The sequence below is a fragment of the Cucurbita maxima genome, unplaced genomic scaffold (genome assembly GCF_002738345.1).
Source record: "Cucurbita maxima cultivar Rimu unplaced genomic scaffold, Cmax_1.0 Cma_Scf00006, whole genome shotgun sequence".
NCBI classification, from domain to species: Eukaryota; Viridiplantae; Streptophyta; class Magnoliopsida; order Cucurbitales; family Cucurbitaceae; genus Cucurbita; species Cucurbita maxima.
The window spans coordinates 3,481,818-3,495,985 of NW_019272022.1; the positions used below are offsets into that span (position 1 = coordinate 3,481,818).

General features: G+C 35.1%; 3 protein-coding genes across 3 annotated transcripts in view; 2 read left to right on the top strand and 1 right to left on the bottom strand.

The window, feature by feature from the left end:
- Positions 1-557: 557 nt before the first annotated feature.
- On the top strand, positions 558-6,068 carry LOC111480248 (conserved oligomeric Golgi complex subunit 6). Its single transcript, XM_023125183.1, has 11 exons — positions 558-894; positions 999-1,051; positions 1,970-2,117; positions 2,225-2,332; positions 2,875-2,942; positions 3,067-3,190; positions 3,268-3,414; positions 3,567-3,830; positions 3,912-4,196; positions 5,112-5,258; positions 5,384-6,068. The coding sequence occupies exons 1-11, from the start codon at positions 670-672 to the stop codon at positions 5,879-5,881; spliced, it is 2,067 nt and encodes a 688-aa protein (XP_022980951.1). The 5' UTR covers positions 558-669; the 3' UTR covers positions 5,882-6,068.
- An 897-nt stretch (positions 6,069-6,965) lies between these two features.
- LOC111480307 (glutathione S-transferase TCHQD-like) lies at positions 6,966-10,782 on the top strand. The gene is made up of 4 exons (XM_023125272.1): positions 6,966-7,130; positions 7,356-7,397; positions 8,776-9,084; positions 10,171-10,782. The coding sequence occupies exons 3-4, from the start codon at positions 8,876-8,878 to the stop codon at positions 10,772-10,774; spliced, it is 813 nt and encodes a 270-aa protein (XP_022981040.1). The 5' UTR covers positions 6,966-7,130; positions 7,356-7,397; positions 8,776-8,875; the 3' UTR covers positions 10,775-10,782.
- Positions 10,783-11,091: 309 nt separating this feature from the next.
- LOC111480315 (floral homeotic protein PMADS 2-like) overlaps positions 11,092-14,168 on the bottom strand; it is a 4,591-nt gene continuing 1,514 nt past the window's right edge. The window contains exons 3-7 of the mRNA XM_023125286.1: positions 12,372-12,433; positions 12,166-12,265; positions 12,015-12,044; positions 11,794-11,838; positions 11,092-11,429 (exon numbers count right to left, since the gene is read on the bottom strand). Of these exons, the coding sequence (XP_022981054.1) occupies positions 11,286-11,429; positions 11,794-11,838; positions 12,015-12,044; positions 12,166-12,265; positions 12,372-12,433 (381 nt within the window). The 3' untranslated portion in view covers positions 11,092-11,285. The remainder of the gene's footprint in view (positions 11,430-11,793; positions 11,839-12,014; positions 12,045-12,165; positions 12,266-12,371; positions 12,434-14,168) is intronic.

A 14,168-nucleotide genomic window follows, 5' to 3' on the forward strand; every position in this document is an offset into this window, starting at 1 on the left:
AAAAAAAAAAAAAAAAAAAAAAAAACGACAAACCAACCTAAATTTTTTGTTTTTTTTAAAAATTTAATCCAACTCGAGTCGAAAAGAATTTAACACAATCCAACTTTTACGGTTTTGGTTTATCGGAGTTTTCAAGTCATATGAACATTACTATAAAAACCAACTATTATGAACTCGATCCAAACTAAATAGTTATTGTATATATTCATTTTTAACCTAGAGTAGGTTAAAAATTTTAATCCAATCCAACTTTTACTACAAATTAAGTTAAAATTCTCGGTTTCAATACCCTCCGATCTAAAAAAAATAATTTATTAATATGAATTTAAAGTTAGTCTATAAATTTTTAAAATTTGTACGTGTCAACTTTTAAGTATTTTTTTTAAAACCTTTTAATTTAATATTTAATAAATATAAAATTAGATTTTTTTTTTTTTAATTCGTTAAATATAAATATAAATTTTGTAATCTAAAACATGACGAAAGTATCCAAATTACAAAACCAGTAAAACGGTGTCGTTTAACCATTCAACCGTCGTCGGGTCAGTCAGTGCAAGACGGGGAAGGCGGGAGCCGAGAGAAAGAACTGATAACAGAACAAATATCGTCGGATTGAGAGATCTGAGAGAGAGAGAGAGAGAGAGAGAGAGAGAGAGAGAGAGAGGAGAAATGGGGACAACAATGGCAGGTCTCGCGCCGGGACTGTCAAGGAAGCTGAAGAAAGTGTTGGAATCAAGGACCGATACGCCGGACGTTCTCGGTTCCCTCAACACCCTCTCCACTTTCTACACCGACAACACCCCTCAGAATCGTCGCAACCTCAGATCCACCATCGAGAAGCGCTCTCTTTCCATCAATATTGACTTTCTTCGCGCCTCCGATACTGCCCAGCAGGTTCTTCCTCTGATTTATAGGTTTTTTTCTTTTCTTGTTCAATTCAGTTGACGGTTGCTTGTTTCGCTTGCTTATGTGTTATTTCGCTCTCTCTGCCCCATCAGGCGTTGGATCGTGTCGAGGAGGAGGTCAATGCTCTTGCTGATTGCTGCGATAGGTAGGACCTGGATTGCTAGGATTAGTTCCTATATTTCCTTATGTATTTGTTTCACTTTATTGGTATTTTTAGTTGCGATCTCTGTCAATTCTTTCCCAGTCGGTGAGATCTGTGCTTAATCTGCACTTGGAGGTATATATTCAATGAATTCCCGATGTGATCCGGTTTCTGAATGCTTTCATTTCTGAGTTGTCTAACAATGCGGGTTCGGACGCCCCTATTTACCAAATTTTTGTCTACGGGAACTTGGTGTGGTCCGATTGGCATTGCCATTTCCATAGACTATATATCTGAGGTGTATAAAACGACGAGTAGTAGCATACAAATTAGAAATATGGCGGGAATTTTAGTGGAGGAAAATTCTCAGTCCTCAGGTATTGGGCGTACTTCAAGTGTTCTGTCTAGTTATTAAACCAATGGTTCGGAACAACATTTTTTCTTAGCTGGTCAGTGTTCAATATATTAGTGTTTGTCCTTTTTAATTTTACTTGATGCTTCTGAATGTTTGGATTCTTTGGAAAGAGAGCTGGAGTTATTTTATTCGAACAACTCGGTGTTGTGGCTTGTGTATTTTAGCAGATAAATAGTTCTAAGTAATGTGAAAGAAGAAGAATACTCATTCGAGACTTTGGTTGGATTAATATAGGGTCTGGTATTGTGAAGTTTCAGGAGAGTTAATGATGGTTATAGTTTTCTAATCACTTTGTGTCCTTTGGTATCACTTTTGAAATATTTCATGAATTCTTTGTTTGGGTATCTCTTCAGAAAAGGAAGAAAAATATCTCAGTGATCATTTCTCCCATCAATTTCTTATTATCTCGATCAAGCAAAAGGAATTCACATTGTCAGTACTTTCTTGAATTTAGAGAATGGAATTAGATCAGACCATGATGCATTTTTATACTGAATTTATTACAGAATTGCAAAGGCTTTAAATAGTTCTAGTGCTAGCATCGGGGACATTATTAGTACCACAGAGCGGCTAAAGCAGGAACTTGAAATCACTACACAGAGGCAAGAGATTGTTTCATGCTTTGTTCGTGGTTATCAGATATCTAATGAAGAGGTTAAAGTTCAATTTTATACTCTTCATTCTGCCTTCGCGGATGAAATTCTTTATTGGCTTGAATGATATAATAAACACTTTTCTTTTACTCCCTGGCATATTGACAGATAAATGCTCTGAGGCATGAAGATCTGAATGAGAAATTTTTCAAGGCTCTTTCCCATGTTCAAGAAATCCATGCTAATTGCAAAACACTGCTAAGAACACATCACCAGGTAATCTTTTTTTTTTCCACTGACTAATACAGTCGCGAGAGATTAATGCAAATTATCCTGCTCCGCTGCAAACATATTTGATAGCCGTACTTCTGGATAGAATTGAATTTTAATAAATTATGGGAGATTTCACCGTCATTAAGAGTAATTGGCACATTTCATTTTACATTTGGTGCTAAGCTAAGCGATGAAGTACCCCTTATTTCAATACGTAATTATTGTGGGAAATTTTGTTGCCATTGATGCATGATTCTCACCTTTTGTTTGAAGGACTTAATATGAGAAGTATTAAGTGATTAGATGTGATTGAAAATATGCATGTATATGAGATGTAAATTAACCTTAATTTTATGGTTCAAGGTTTTAATGCTTGGGTTCCCAATAATTATAAATTATGCATCTTTACAAAGTAACTGCAAAAGACAAATCTTCATTATGATTATTTTATGAAAAAATGTTTTCGTTAGAATTACATGCGTTATTAGATGCTTTTGATGGAAACATATTCTCTATTATGCTGATAGTCAGAGATTTCAATGCAGCGTGCAGGTTTGGAGCTGATGGATATGATGGCAGTATACCAAGAAGCAGCATATGAGCGGCTCTGCAGGTGTGCAGCTTTGAATTGATTATTCTTTTTACATATATTCTTAAACTACAATTTTTGAAAACCTGCTGAATAATTTATTGTCCGGTCGAATGAGTATTATATTGTTGTATGTGTTTTATTCCAGGTGGGTTCAGACAGAGTGCAGGAATCTAGGAGAAACTGATAATCCTGAAGTCGGTGAACTGTTGAAAACAGCTGTTCGCTGTCTCAGGGAAAGGCCCGTCCTCTTCAAATACTGTGCCGAGGAGGTGACATAATTGTGGATTGATTGTTCGTGCTTTAACCTTCTTTGTTTTTAAATTAAAATTATTAACAAATCTTGTAGGTTGCAAATATGAGGCATAATGCACTGTTTAGAAGGTTTATCAGTGCTCTCACACGTGGGGGACCGGGTGGCTTGCCTCGACCTATTGAAGTACACGCCCATGATCCTTTACGTTATGTCGGGGATATGTTAGGGTGGCTACATCAGGTATGAAACAGTCCTTTTAGTTGGTTTGGTATATTCTCTAGCTCTACTAATTGTAGCCCATGGGATCCTTTCATTATTGGAGTGGCTTACTGCCAAAGAATAGGATTTCTACTTTGATCTTTTACCAGCCTGATAATTTTTTTTTTATGTAGGCGTTGGCATCTGAACGTGAGCTCGTATATATACTACTAGACCCAGATGCAGTAATTGATGTTGGACCAACTGCCGACAAATTCTCCCCGGACTTGGAGCATGAATCTGGAAAACAAGAAAATGACCTAACCTTTGTTTTGGATAGAATTTTTGAAGGAGTTTGCCGGCCGTTTAAAGCGAGAGTTGAGCAAGTGCTGCAGTCCCAACCATCTCTTATCATTTCATATAAACTGAGCAACACTCTGGAATTTTACAGCTATACGGTGAGTGGAGTTCTATTAATTTGAATCCCAAGAGTCCTTTGACTTGTGTTTTCTTTGTTATAACTGTCTGTTAAGTATTAGATTTCAGATTTGCTTGGGAGAGATACGGCTCTATGCAATACCCTGTGGATGCTAAATGATGCTGCTCAGAAGACTTTCTTTGATATCCTTAGGAGTAGAGGAGAGAAGCTTTTGCGATTTCCTTCCTTTGTTGCTGTTGATCTCTCTCCTCCACCGGCAGTTAGAGAAGGAGTTTCTGTGCTGCTTGAAATAATTGATACTTATAATAGCATGATGGTTCCAGCTTCAGGGAAAAAGGCTGCTTTTGATCCAGTGTTATCTGCTTTACTTGATCCCATAATTCAGGTTTGTTTGCTTCTGACTATCTACTTGATCCCATACTTAGTTTCATGTTTTAGGAAGATGCCTTCTACCTATAAAACGATGCAGAGGAAAATAACAATGATCCTCTTTCCATTAGACAAGCCTTAGTGCTTGTTTGCCTAAAAATTTATCATCCATTTTGTTGTGGGACGTATAACCCGTTTTTCAAATAATTGCATATAGCAGTTAGAAAAACATGATCAAATTGGTCAGTTAAGTTTTCTGCCCCTTGAGAAGTGTGACAGGGATAGCCTGTCGTAGGAAAATATACACTAAGAAAATATTAATATAACGGCCCAAGTCCACTGCTAACAGACATTGTCCTCTTTGGGCATCCCCTCAAGATTTTTAAAACGTATTTTCTAGAGAGAGGTTTCCACATTCTTATTAAAAATGTTTCGTTCTCCTCTCCAACGGATATGAGATCTCACAATCCACACCCCTTTGTGGCCCCGCATCCTTGCTGGCACACCTTCTCGTGTTTACTCTTCTTCGCTGACACATTGTCCGATGTCTGGTTCTGATACCATTTGTATCGGCTTTCTACCTCTAGCAAATATTGTCTTCTTTAGACTTTCCCTTTCAGGCTTCTCCTTAAGGTTTTTAAAAAGCATCTGTTAGAGAGATGTTTCCACACCTTTATAAAGAATACTTCCTTCTCCTCTACAACCGATGTGGGATCTCACAATTAAAGTTTTCATTTATTTCAATGGATTGATGCTTTCTGTCTGATATTGCTACCACAATAGCTGTTTAATTCAGCGACCTACTTTTTCAGTTATATTTCAACATCTTGACATCCTAAAGCAAAAACTCCTGCTCCCGTCTTATTATAAATAGACAAACAGGCTCGGTGTGCCTTTATTATGTATGATTTTGTTGTTCCAATTACTGCAGATGTGTGAGCAAGCAGCAGAGGCTCACAAGTCCAAGGGAGCTGGCCATATATCAAGAAGAGGTAGGATGAATACTGATTCTAGCCAGAATAGCAAATCATCAGTGGATGCACTATTGTCCCAAAGCAGTCCTGCTCCAGCATCTCAGGTTCGCACGACCTCTTCAGTATGCCTTCTTTATCTGAAGTTTATTGAGTGTTTCAGTACAATGATTCGGATAATTATACGTTTTTCGATCTGAAGAAATATTGGTTTTCTATCACCTGAGTGCAGGACACTGAAACACCTTCTAAGATCTTCTTGATCAACTGTCTGTCTGCCATTCAACAACCAATATCTGGCCATGAGGTTGCAGCTGAATATGTCAAGAAACTTGGAGTAATGATAAACAATCACTTAAGCGTGCTTGTTGAAAAAGAGGTTGATGCAATCTTACGGAGATGCGGCTTATCTGGGAAAATGACATATTTCCATAAAAGTTCAGATGGACTGCCATTGGCGGATAATCAGCACACATCACCTGCTTCACTCTCAGAGAACTTGAAGGCGTTTTTCGGGCTTGTTTTGGGAAGTGAGAGTTCCCTTCCAGAGTTTGAGCTTTTGCAGGTCCCCAAATTGCGATCGGAAGCCTGCATTCAAGTGGCTCGATCGCTGGCTGAAGGTTACGAGCTTATATACGAGGCAATCATGGATCCCAACAATGGTTACCCAGACCCCAAGTCACTTGCAAGGCATCCTCCAGACCAGATAAGAACAATTTTGGGAATATAAAACTATAGAGTTGTGTTTAGGACATTCTGTTTTGATTTGAGGTATCATCCCATTGAATAGTTTGCTGTTTTCTATTATTTTTCTGAATCAAAGCTATAGATTAAACGGCTGTATGATGTACAGAATGCGGTCTAGATCTATTACTTGATCAGGCTGCCAATATAATTGCTCTTCTTAGTTCTTCTCCCTCATTCTTCTCCACCCTGTTTTAGATTATTGCCTAAAATCTGTACGAGAGGCTCGTCATGATCCTTATTGACCTTACTTGGTGAGCTCGTTATGATCTTTATTGATCTTACTTGATGAGCCTGCTCGTTATGATCTGTATTGACCTTATTAGCTCGTTATGATCTTTATTGACCTTGATAATTCTGCTCATTATGATCCTTAGGCTCGAGTCGAGCCTAATTGTTGTGATCCTTATTTTCTTTTGCTGCCTAATCGTTGTAATCCTTACTTTCTTACTTTGGTTGAACTAAACAAGTAAAAAAATTTTATTTGGTTTTTTTATTTTAGCATTCAATTCTTTATTACAGTCATTATGCACCCTAAAGTAACCACTCAAAAGGGTGAACTTGCATTCATTACAAAATTACTAATGATGGCTAAAGCAATTATGATTAGACTGATTTAACATTTTAATCTATGGTTATTAATCTTTTCACTAGGGTTAAAATTTGCATCTCTAGGATTAATATTTACATTATTCTTTTTATCTCACAAATCTATAAGACAGTAAAATTAAAATTTGACTCGAAATTTATAGGGTTAAATTAGCTCTCGAAATTTATAAAGTCAACTCATACATACTTAAAAAAAAAATCTAAGGAATTAAAAAAAAAATTAAAAAAACTATTTAATTAACCTTACTAAATATCAATAAATAAATTGAATATATTTTAGATAGAATTGGTTAAGTGTATATTTGATATATTTTATCTCTCATTTATAGAATTTAGTTGATAGTTTGTATCCTATTGAATAGTGTGAAGTGAATTCTTTTGCAATTAATTATATCTATGGTTTTAACTTTTATACCAATTAATAAGCTGTCGCTCACTCAGCTTAGTAATGATATGAACAAATGAGTATCCACTTCGTATTCATTTCAGCAAAATAACGGCATTTCCCAAATTTTCTTCTCAACTTTCGTGCTTCACAAAGAGACCTTCGATTCCTTCAACCCTTTTTCCGTGCTTTTTCAATCTCCAGAAAAGCGATCCAATCGCGAATTTGCAAGCCTTTCATGGTAACTATTTGTCCGTTTTTCTTTTCTTTTGCCCTTTTCATTTCTTCTTTTTCAGCCTTTAATGGGTGGGTTTTAAGCTCTGTATTCTTCGTTAAATCCTCCATTAAAGTGTAGATAAGCTTTTGTGTTCTTTGTTTCTTCTTCTTCTTCACATGCTCCCCACGAATCTGAAAAGAGATATGTTTCTTTATCGATTTTCCTTTTGGTTTTCTTCTTGTTCTTCAGGTTTCCGAAGAATCGAATGCCTTCTGGCTCTCTGGTGTGAGGGTATGTTCTTATTTTGCCCTTAATCTCCTGTTTTATGGTTCTTATTGAATCGTTTTTGGAATCTGATTGAGAAGATTATATCTGAGTCTTGTTTGGCTATTTGTGTTCTTTACATGATTATGTTGAATCCTTTATATGAGCTACTTGATTTGACTGGTTGAGTTTTCATGCTTTCTAGGATTGTATGATTTCAAGAACTTCATGTTTTAGAAGATTGTTGTGGATATCAAATTGTTGTTTCTTTTCACATTGTAGCATTGAATCTGAATGAGTGAAGTGTTGATCTTATTGGAGAGCTCTGGTGTTGAAGTTCTTAAAAAGAGACGTTGCGGGTAGTATCACATTTTTCTTAGACATTGCTTAGCGTAAACTAGTATCGGGCTCCATTTTTTCTTGGTTCTTAGTTAATAGTGTGAGATCTCACATTGGTTGGAGAGGGATACGAACCATTGTTGATAAAGGTGTGGAAACCTCTCCCTAGTAGATGTGTAGTAGAAACCGTGAGGGTGAGGTTGTACGTAATGGGTCAAAGTAGACAATATATGTTAGTGGTGGGCTTGTGCTTTTACAAATGGTAACAGAGCCAGACACCGGGCAGTGTGTTAGTGAGGACGTTGGGTCCCTAAGGGGGGTGGATTTTGAGATCTCACATCTGTTGGAGATGGGAACGGAGCATTTCTTATAAGAGTGTGGGAACCTCTCCTTAGTAGATGTGTTTTAAAAACTGTGAGGATAACAGTGATATGTAATGAGTCAAAACGGACAATGTCTGCTAGCGGTGGGCTTGGGCCGTTACAAATGGTATCAAAGCTAGACATTAGGCAGTGTGCCAGCAAGGACGTTGGTCCCAAGGGGAGTAGATTGTGAGATCCCACATCAGTTGGAGAGAGGAACGAAGCATTTCTTATAAAGTTTGTGGAAACCTCTTCCTAGTAGATGCGTTTTAAAAACCGTGAGGCTGACAACGATACGCAGAGGGCCAAAATGGACAATATCTACTAGCGGTGGGCTTGAACTGCTACAAATAGTATCAAAGCCAGATATCAAGCAGTGTGTCAACGAGGTCACTGGGACCACAAGGGGGTGGATTGTGAGATCCCACATCAGTTGGAGAGGAAACAAAGCATTCCTTATAAGGGTGTGGAAACCTCTCCCTAGTAGATGCATTTTAAAAAGCTGTGTGACTGACAGCGATACGTAACATGTCAAAGTGGACAATATCTGCTAATCGCTTGGGCTGTTACGATCCGTGTGCATATGAATAGGAACATCTTTGGCATATGAGTCTATGAATTCCTTGTTTGATTTTCATCATCTTTCTATTATGGAAACTCGAGCTTTCTTTGATGTTGATTGCTTTTCACTACGGTCATTGCAGGCTTTCGAGTCAACGTTTTCTTGTAGATCCCACACGAATTTTTGAGCCATAAACCAAGAGCCAGTACTCCAAGTACTCTCTTGATGTTAGTAACTAAGCAATGCAGTTATATCATCATCCATACTCTTTGAACAGCCAGAAGGTGAGACTTGCCCTGGAAGAGCAAGGCATCGACTACACGTCGTATCATGTCAATCCTATCATGGCCAAGAACATGGACTCCTCGTTCTTCAAGATGAACCCGAGTGCAAAACTTCCCGTCTTTCAAAATGGTTCCCACGTCATTTTCGACACAATCGAGATAATTCAGTACGTCTTGCTCGCTCCTTACTCTTTTGTCCCTACACTTTTAATGTTCATGAGATTGGCCGGAATAACTCACATCATTTAGTTGACTTGGGAAGATTGTGTTTGTATCAACAATCTTTCCATGATTTCTGAAATCCATTTATCAAACAAAACAGTGTTAGAACAAGTTGCTAAACACCTCCTCAGTGATCCCACGTCGGTTGGAGAGGAGAACGAAGTATTTTTTATAAGGGTGTAGAAACCTCTCTTAACGCTGTGTTTTAAAATCGTGGGGCTGACGGCGATACTTAACGAGCCAAAGTGGATAGTATCTACTAGTTGTGGGCTTGGGCGGTTACAAATGGTATCAGAGCCCGACACCGAGTGGTGTGCTGGCAAGGATGTTGGGCCCCCAAAGAAGGTGGATTGTGAGGTCCCACATCGGTTGGAGAGGAGAATGAAGTATTCTTTATAAGGGTGTGGAAACCTCTCCTAACATATGTGTTTTAAAACTGTGAGGCTGACGACGATATGTAACGGGCCAAAGTGTATAATATCTACTAGCTGTGGGCTTGGGTTGTTACAGATGGTATTAAAGCCAGACACCGAGTGATGTGCTAGCGATGACGCTGGGCCCTCAAGGAGGGTGGATCGTGAGATCCCACATCAGTTGAAGAGGGGAACAAAGCATTCTTTATAACGGTTTGGAAACCTCTCCCAAACAGACGTGTTTTAAAACCGTGAGGCTGACGCGATACATAATGGGCCAAAGCGGACAATATCTGCTAGCAGTAGGCTTGGGCTGTTACAAATAGTATCAAAATCAGACACTGAGTGGTGTGCCAGCGAGGACGTTGGCCCCCAAGGAGGGTGGATTGTGAGATCTCACATCGGTTGGAGAGGGAAACGAAGTATTCTTTACAAGAGTGTGGAAACTTCTCCTAAACCCTTAAAACCATGAGGCTGACGACGATACGTAACGAGACAAAGCAAATAATATCTACTAACGGTGGACTTAGGCCAAAGTGGACAATATCTGCTAATGGGCCAACCCGGCTCTATATCTTTCTAAACTAATGTTCGTAATGTACTGATGGCTCTTTTCAGGTATATAGAGAGAATTGCAGTTGTATCCTCGGGAACCGAGGACGTAATGCCGAGTAACAGAGAAGTTGTTGAGTGGATGCATAAGATACAACAATGGAATCCAAAGTTTTTCACTCTCGCCCACGTGCCTGAGAAGTACCGACTTACCGTGACCAAATTTGTAAGGCGTGTCATTATCAGTCGGATGGCCGAAACTCCTGAAATGGCAGCTGCATACCATCATAAGCTCAGAGAAGCATATGAGACAGAAGACAAACTGAAAAACAAAACTGTTATCAAACAAAGCACAGATCATTTAGTGAGACTTCTCGACGAAATCGAGTCGAAGCTAGGCGAAACTGCATTCCTGGCAGGGGAAGAGTTCACCATGGCTGATGCCGTGCTCATCCCGGTGCTGGCTCGACTCGAGCTGTTGAAGGTGGCGGACGAGTATATAGGAGGCAGCAGCAGCAGACCAAACATTGCAGAATATTGGATGTTGGTGCAGCAGAGGCCAAGCTATAAGAAGGTGATTGGAAAGTATTTCAAGGGATGGAGAAAGCACAAAACACTTATGAAAACATGGTGCTTTCTTCATATCAGAACCTTGCTAAGGAGATATTGATCCCAAAATAATTATCAAATTTTATTTATATTTTGTAAATGACACAAGGGTAAAATCGTAATTTGCATGTATTATTTTCCAATCTATCGAACGTTCGGTTAATTTATAAATTTAGCTTTTTGAATTTTTAGATCTGTTTCAAAAATATTTTCCAAACTTTCAATTTTATATTTAATAAATTTATAATATATTTAAAAATTTTAATTTTTAATTTTTTTTATTTATTAAAACTATAATTTTAATAACCTATTAAATAAAAAAATAAAAAATTTAGAGATATTAAACATAAAATTGAAATTTATGAACTATAATGTCGCATACAAATCATAATTTCTTCTCCATTTTACCCTTATAATGTCGTATACAAGCAATTAAAATTAAGATAAAATGCTTAACAATATCCAAAGTTTTCATCGTATCATAACATAATATAACCTATAGTTTTAAAACATTAGCTTAAAAGTTATATGATAATGATAGATATATATATATATATATATATATATGTTAATTATATCCTTTCTTGTAGATTTGGCTGAATGGGCTGCACTCTGAAGGCGAAAGGCATCTGAGAATTGAAATCTCTCATTCTCTGATTGTATCCATTATCCATTTCTCTCACACATTCTCCCATGGCTTCCATCTCCTTTTGGTACTGCAATTACATATACATATATATATATATATATATATATTCGAGCATTTAGATAACTATTTGATTTTTTTTTAATTTTAAAATTTAAATTTAAATCACTGTGAACACGACTCTGTATGATATTGTTCTAAGCTCGTATGGCTTTACGAGTATGATATTGTTCTAAGCTTGTATGGCTTTGCTTTGGGCTTCCCCAAAATGTCTCGTACTAATTGAGATAATATTTCTTGATTATAAACCTATGATCATTTCCTAAATTACAAGATAACAAAATAAATTCTTATAAACTTAATTAATTAAAAATTTAATAAAATAATTAAAATAATTATAGTATTTAAAGAGCTAAGGTTGTGAACTAAATTACCAGCTCATTGTTCAGCCGCTTATTCTCCTCTTCCATCATCCTTTCCTATTTTTATTCAAAAAAAAAAATTATTAATTTATATTATTTAATTAACCAGCTCAACTTATATATTTTAAAATATATATATATAATGAAAATTTAATATTTTTTAAATTATTTTATTAATTAAAAATAATTTGGAGAAAAATAGGGATGAGTTAAAAGTGGATGAATATACTTACATTTGTCCTCATCATTTTCATGAACTCCGACTGCATATCACAGCAAAAAAATTAAAATTATATTTATAATTAAAATAAATTTTAAACTTAAATATTTATAAATTTACAATATTTAATATGAATTTTTCCAGAAAAAAATAAAAATAAAAACCTGCTTGTCACGAACACCAGTGAGGCCATTTTCAAGAGCTTCTTCAAGAGCCATTAGCTCCTTGTAATTGAGAGACGTTATATCTTCGCCTCTCAGATGCCTGTTCTTCAATCTCATCAATATTATTATTATTATTTATTTAATAAATATACAGAGTATTTTAAAATAAATAATAAATAATAAATAATAAAAATTGAAAATTTAACCTCAGCTCAATCTGCATGTTGTCGTTCTCTTTCTTCACTCTGTCCATTTCATTGCTCAGATTCTGTAATTGTTTCAAATACCAAATAATAGTAATATTATTATTATTATTATTATTATTATTAAACTACATTACAAGGGTATTAAAGTAAAATGCTTCTGCATCATAATTTAACATGATTATATTATAGCAAAATATTTTTTAACACGGGTAAAATATCTTCTGAATGATAATTAATGTGGGTATTATAGCAAAATGGTAATTTAACAGGGGTATTACAGCAAAATTGTTAATAATTTTATAGGGGTATTATAGCAAAAGGTCTTGCAAATGATAATTTAATACAAGTATTAGAACAAAATGTCTTCCAAATGATAATTTAACATATATAATAAAGCAAAATATCTTTTAAATCATGATTTAACACGAGTATAATAGTAAATTATCATCAAAACGATAATCAAATATTCGGACGATAATTTAACATGGGTATTATAGCAAAACATCCTTAAAACGATAACTTAAAATGGATATTATAGTAAAACATTCGTAAAACAATAATTTAACAGGGGTATTATAGCAAAACATTCTTAAAAGAATAATTTAACACTGGGACTAAGGAAAAACATCCTTAAAACAATAATTTAATCGGGGTATTATAGGAAAACATCTTTAATACAATAATTTAACACATAATTATAGCAAAACATTCTTAAAAACAATAATTTAACAGGGTATTATAGCAAAACATCCTTAAAACAATAATTTAACACGGGTTTTATAACAAAACGACCTTAAAACAATAACTTAAAATGGATATTATAGTAAAACATCCTTAAAACTATAATGTAACAGAGGTATTATAATACAACATCCTTAAAACAATAATTTAACAAGGGTATTATAGCAAAACATCGTTAATACAATAATTTAGCAGGGGTATTATAGTAAAACATCCTTAAAACAATAATTTAACACGGGTTTTATAACAAAACGACCTTAAAACGATAACTTAAAATGGATATTATAGTAAAACATCCTTAAAACTATAATGTAACAGAGGTATTATAATACAACATCCTTAAAACAATAATTTAACAAGGGTATTATAGCAAAACGACCTTAAAACGATAACTTAAAATGGATATTATAGTAAAACATCCTTAAAACAATAATGTAACAGAGGTATTATAATACAACATCCTTAAAACAATAATTAACAAGGGTATTATAGCAAAACATCGTTAATACAATAATTTAACAGGGGTATTATAGTAAAACATCCTTAAAACAATAACTTAACCCATCATTATAGCAAAACATCCTTAAAACAATAATTTAATATAGGTATAAGTGCCTTTAGAAAGATAATTTAACATGGGTATTATAGTAAAACGTCAACCGAATCATAATTTAACACAGATATCAGATCAAAAAGTTTTTCTAATGATAATTTAACACGAATATTGAAGCAAAATATCTTCAAACAGCGTTAAGAACGTCTAAAAGATTGGATCGATAACGAAATATTTTAACAAAAATAGGGTTTTATACTTCTTTTTCACATATATATTCTCTGTTGGGCAGCAGATCTAGAAGTATAAAACTAGTTAGTAACTTTCCTTTCCCTCTTCCCTCTCTTATGATTTCAGTTGAAAAACAAATGAGGTGAAGAAAAATAAGTTTCATCAAATCAATACATAATTCAGTACTAGATCTGTTCTTCCATCTCACTTTACTCTTAGTTTTATCTTTCCTTTTTCATGCTAAATCCTCAAAAAAAAAAAAAAAAAAAAAA

Coding starts and splice junctions, on each gene's coding strand:
- LOC111480248 (XM_023125183.1), top strand. CDS start 670: ATGGGGACAACAATGGCAGGTCTCGCGCCGGGACTGTCAAGGAAGCTG. Junction 2,943..3,066: donor GCATATGAGCGGCTCTGCAG/GTGTGCAGCTTT, acceptor GTTTTATTCCAG/GTGGGTTCAGACAGAGTGCA. Junction 5,259..5,383: donor GTCCTGCTCCAGCATCTCAG/GTTCGCACGACC, acceptor ACCTGAGTGCAG/GACACTGAAACACCTTCTAA.
- LOC111480307 (XM_023125272.1), top strand. CDS start 8,876: ATGCAGTTATATCATCATCCATACTCTTTGAACAGCCAGAAGGTGAGA. Junction 9,085..10,170: donor GACACAATCGAGATAATTCA/GTACGTCTTGCT, acceptor GGCTCTTTTCAG/GTATATAGAGAGAATTGCAG.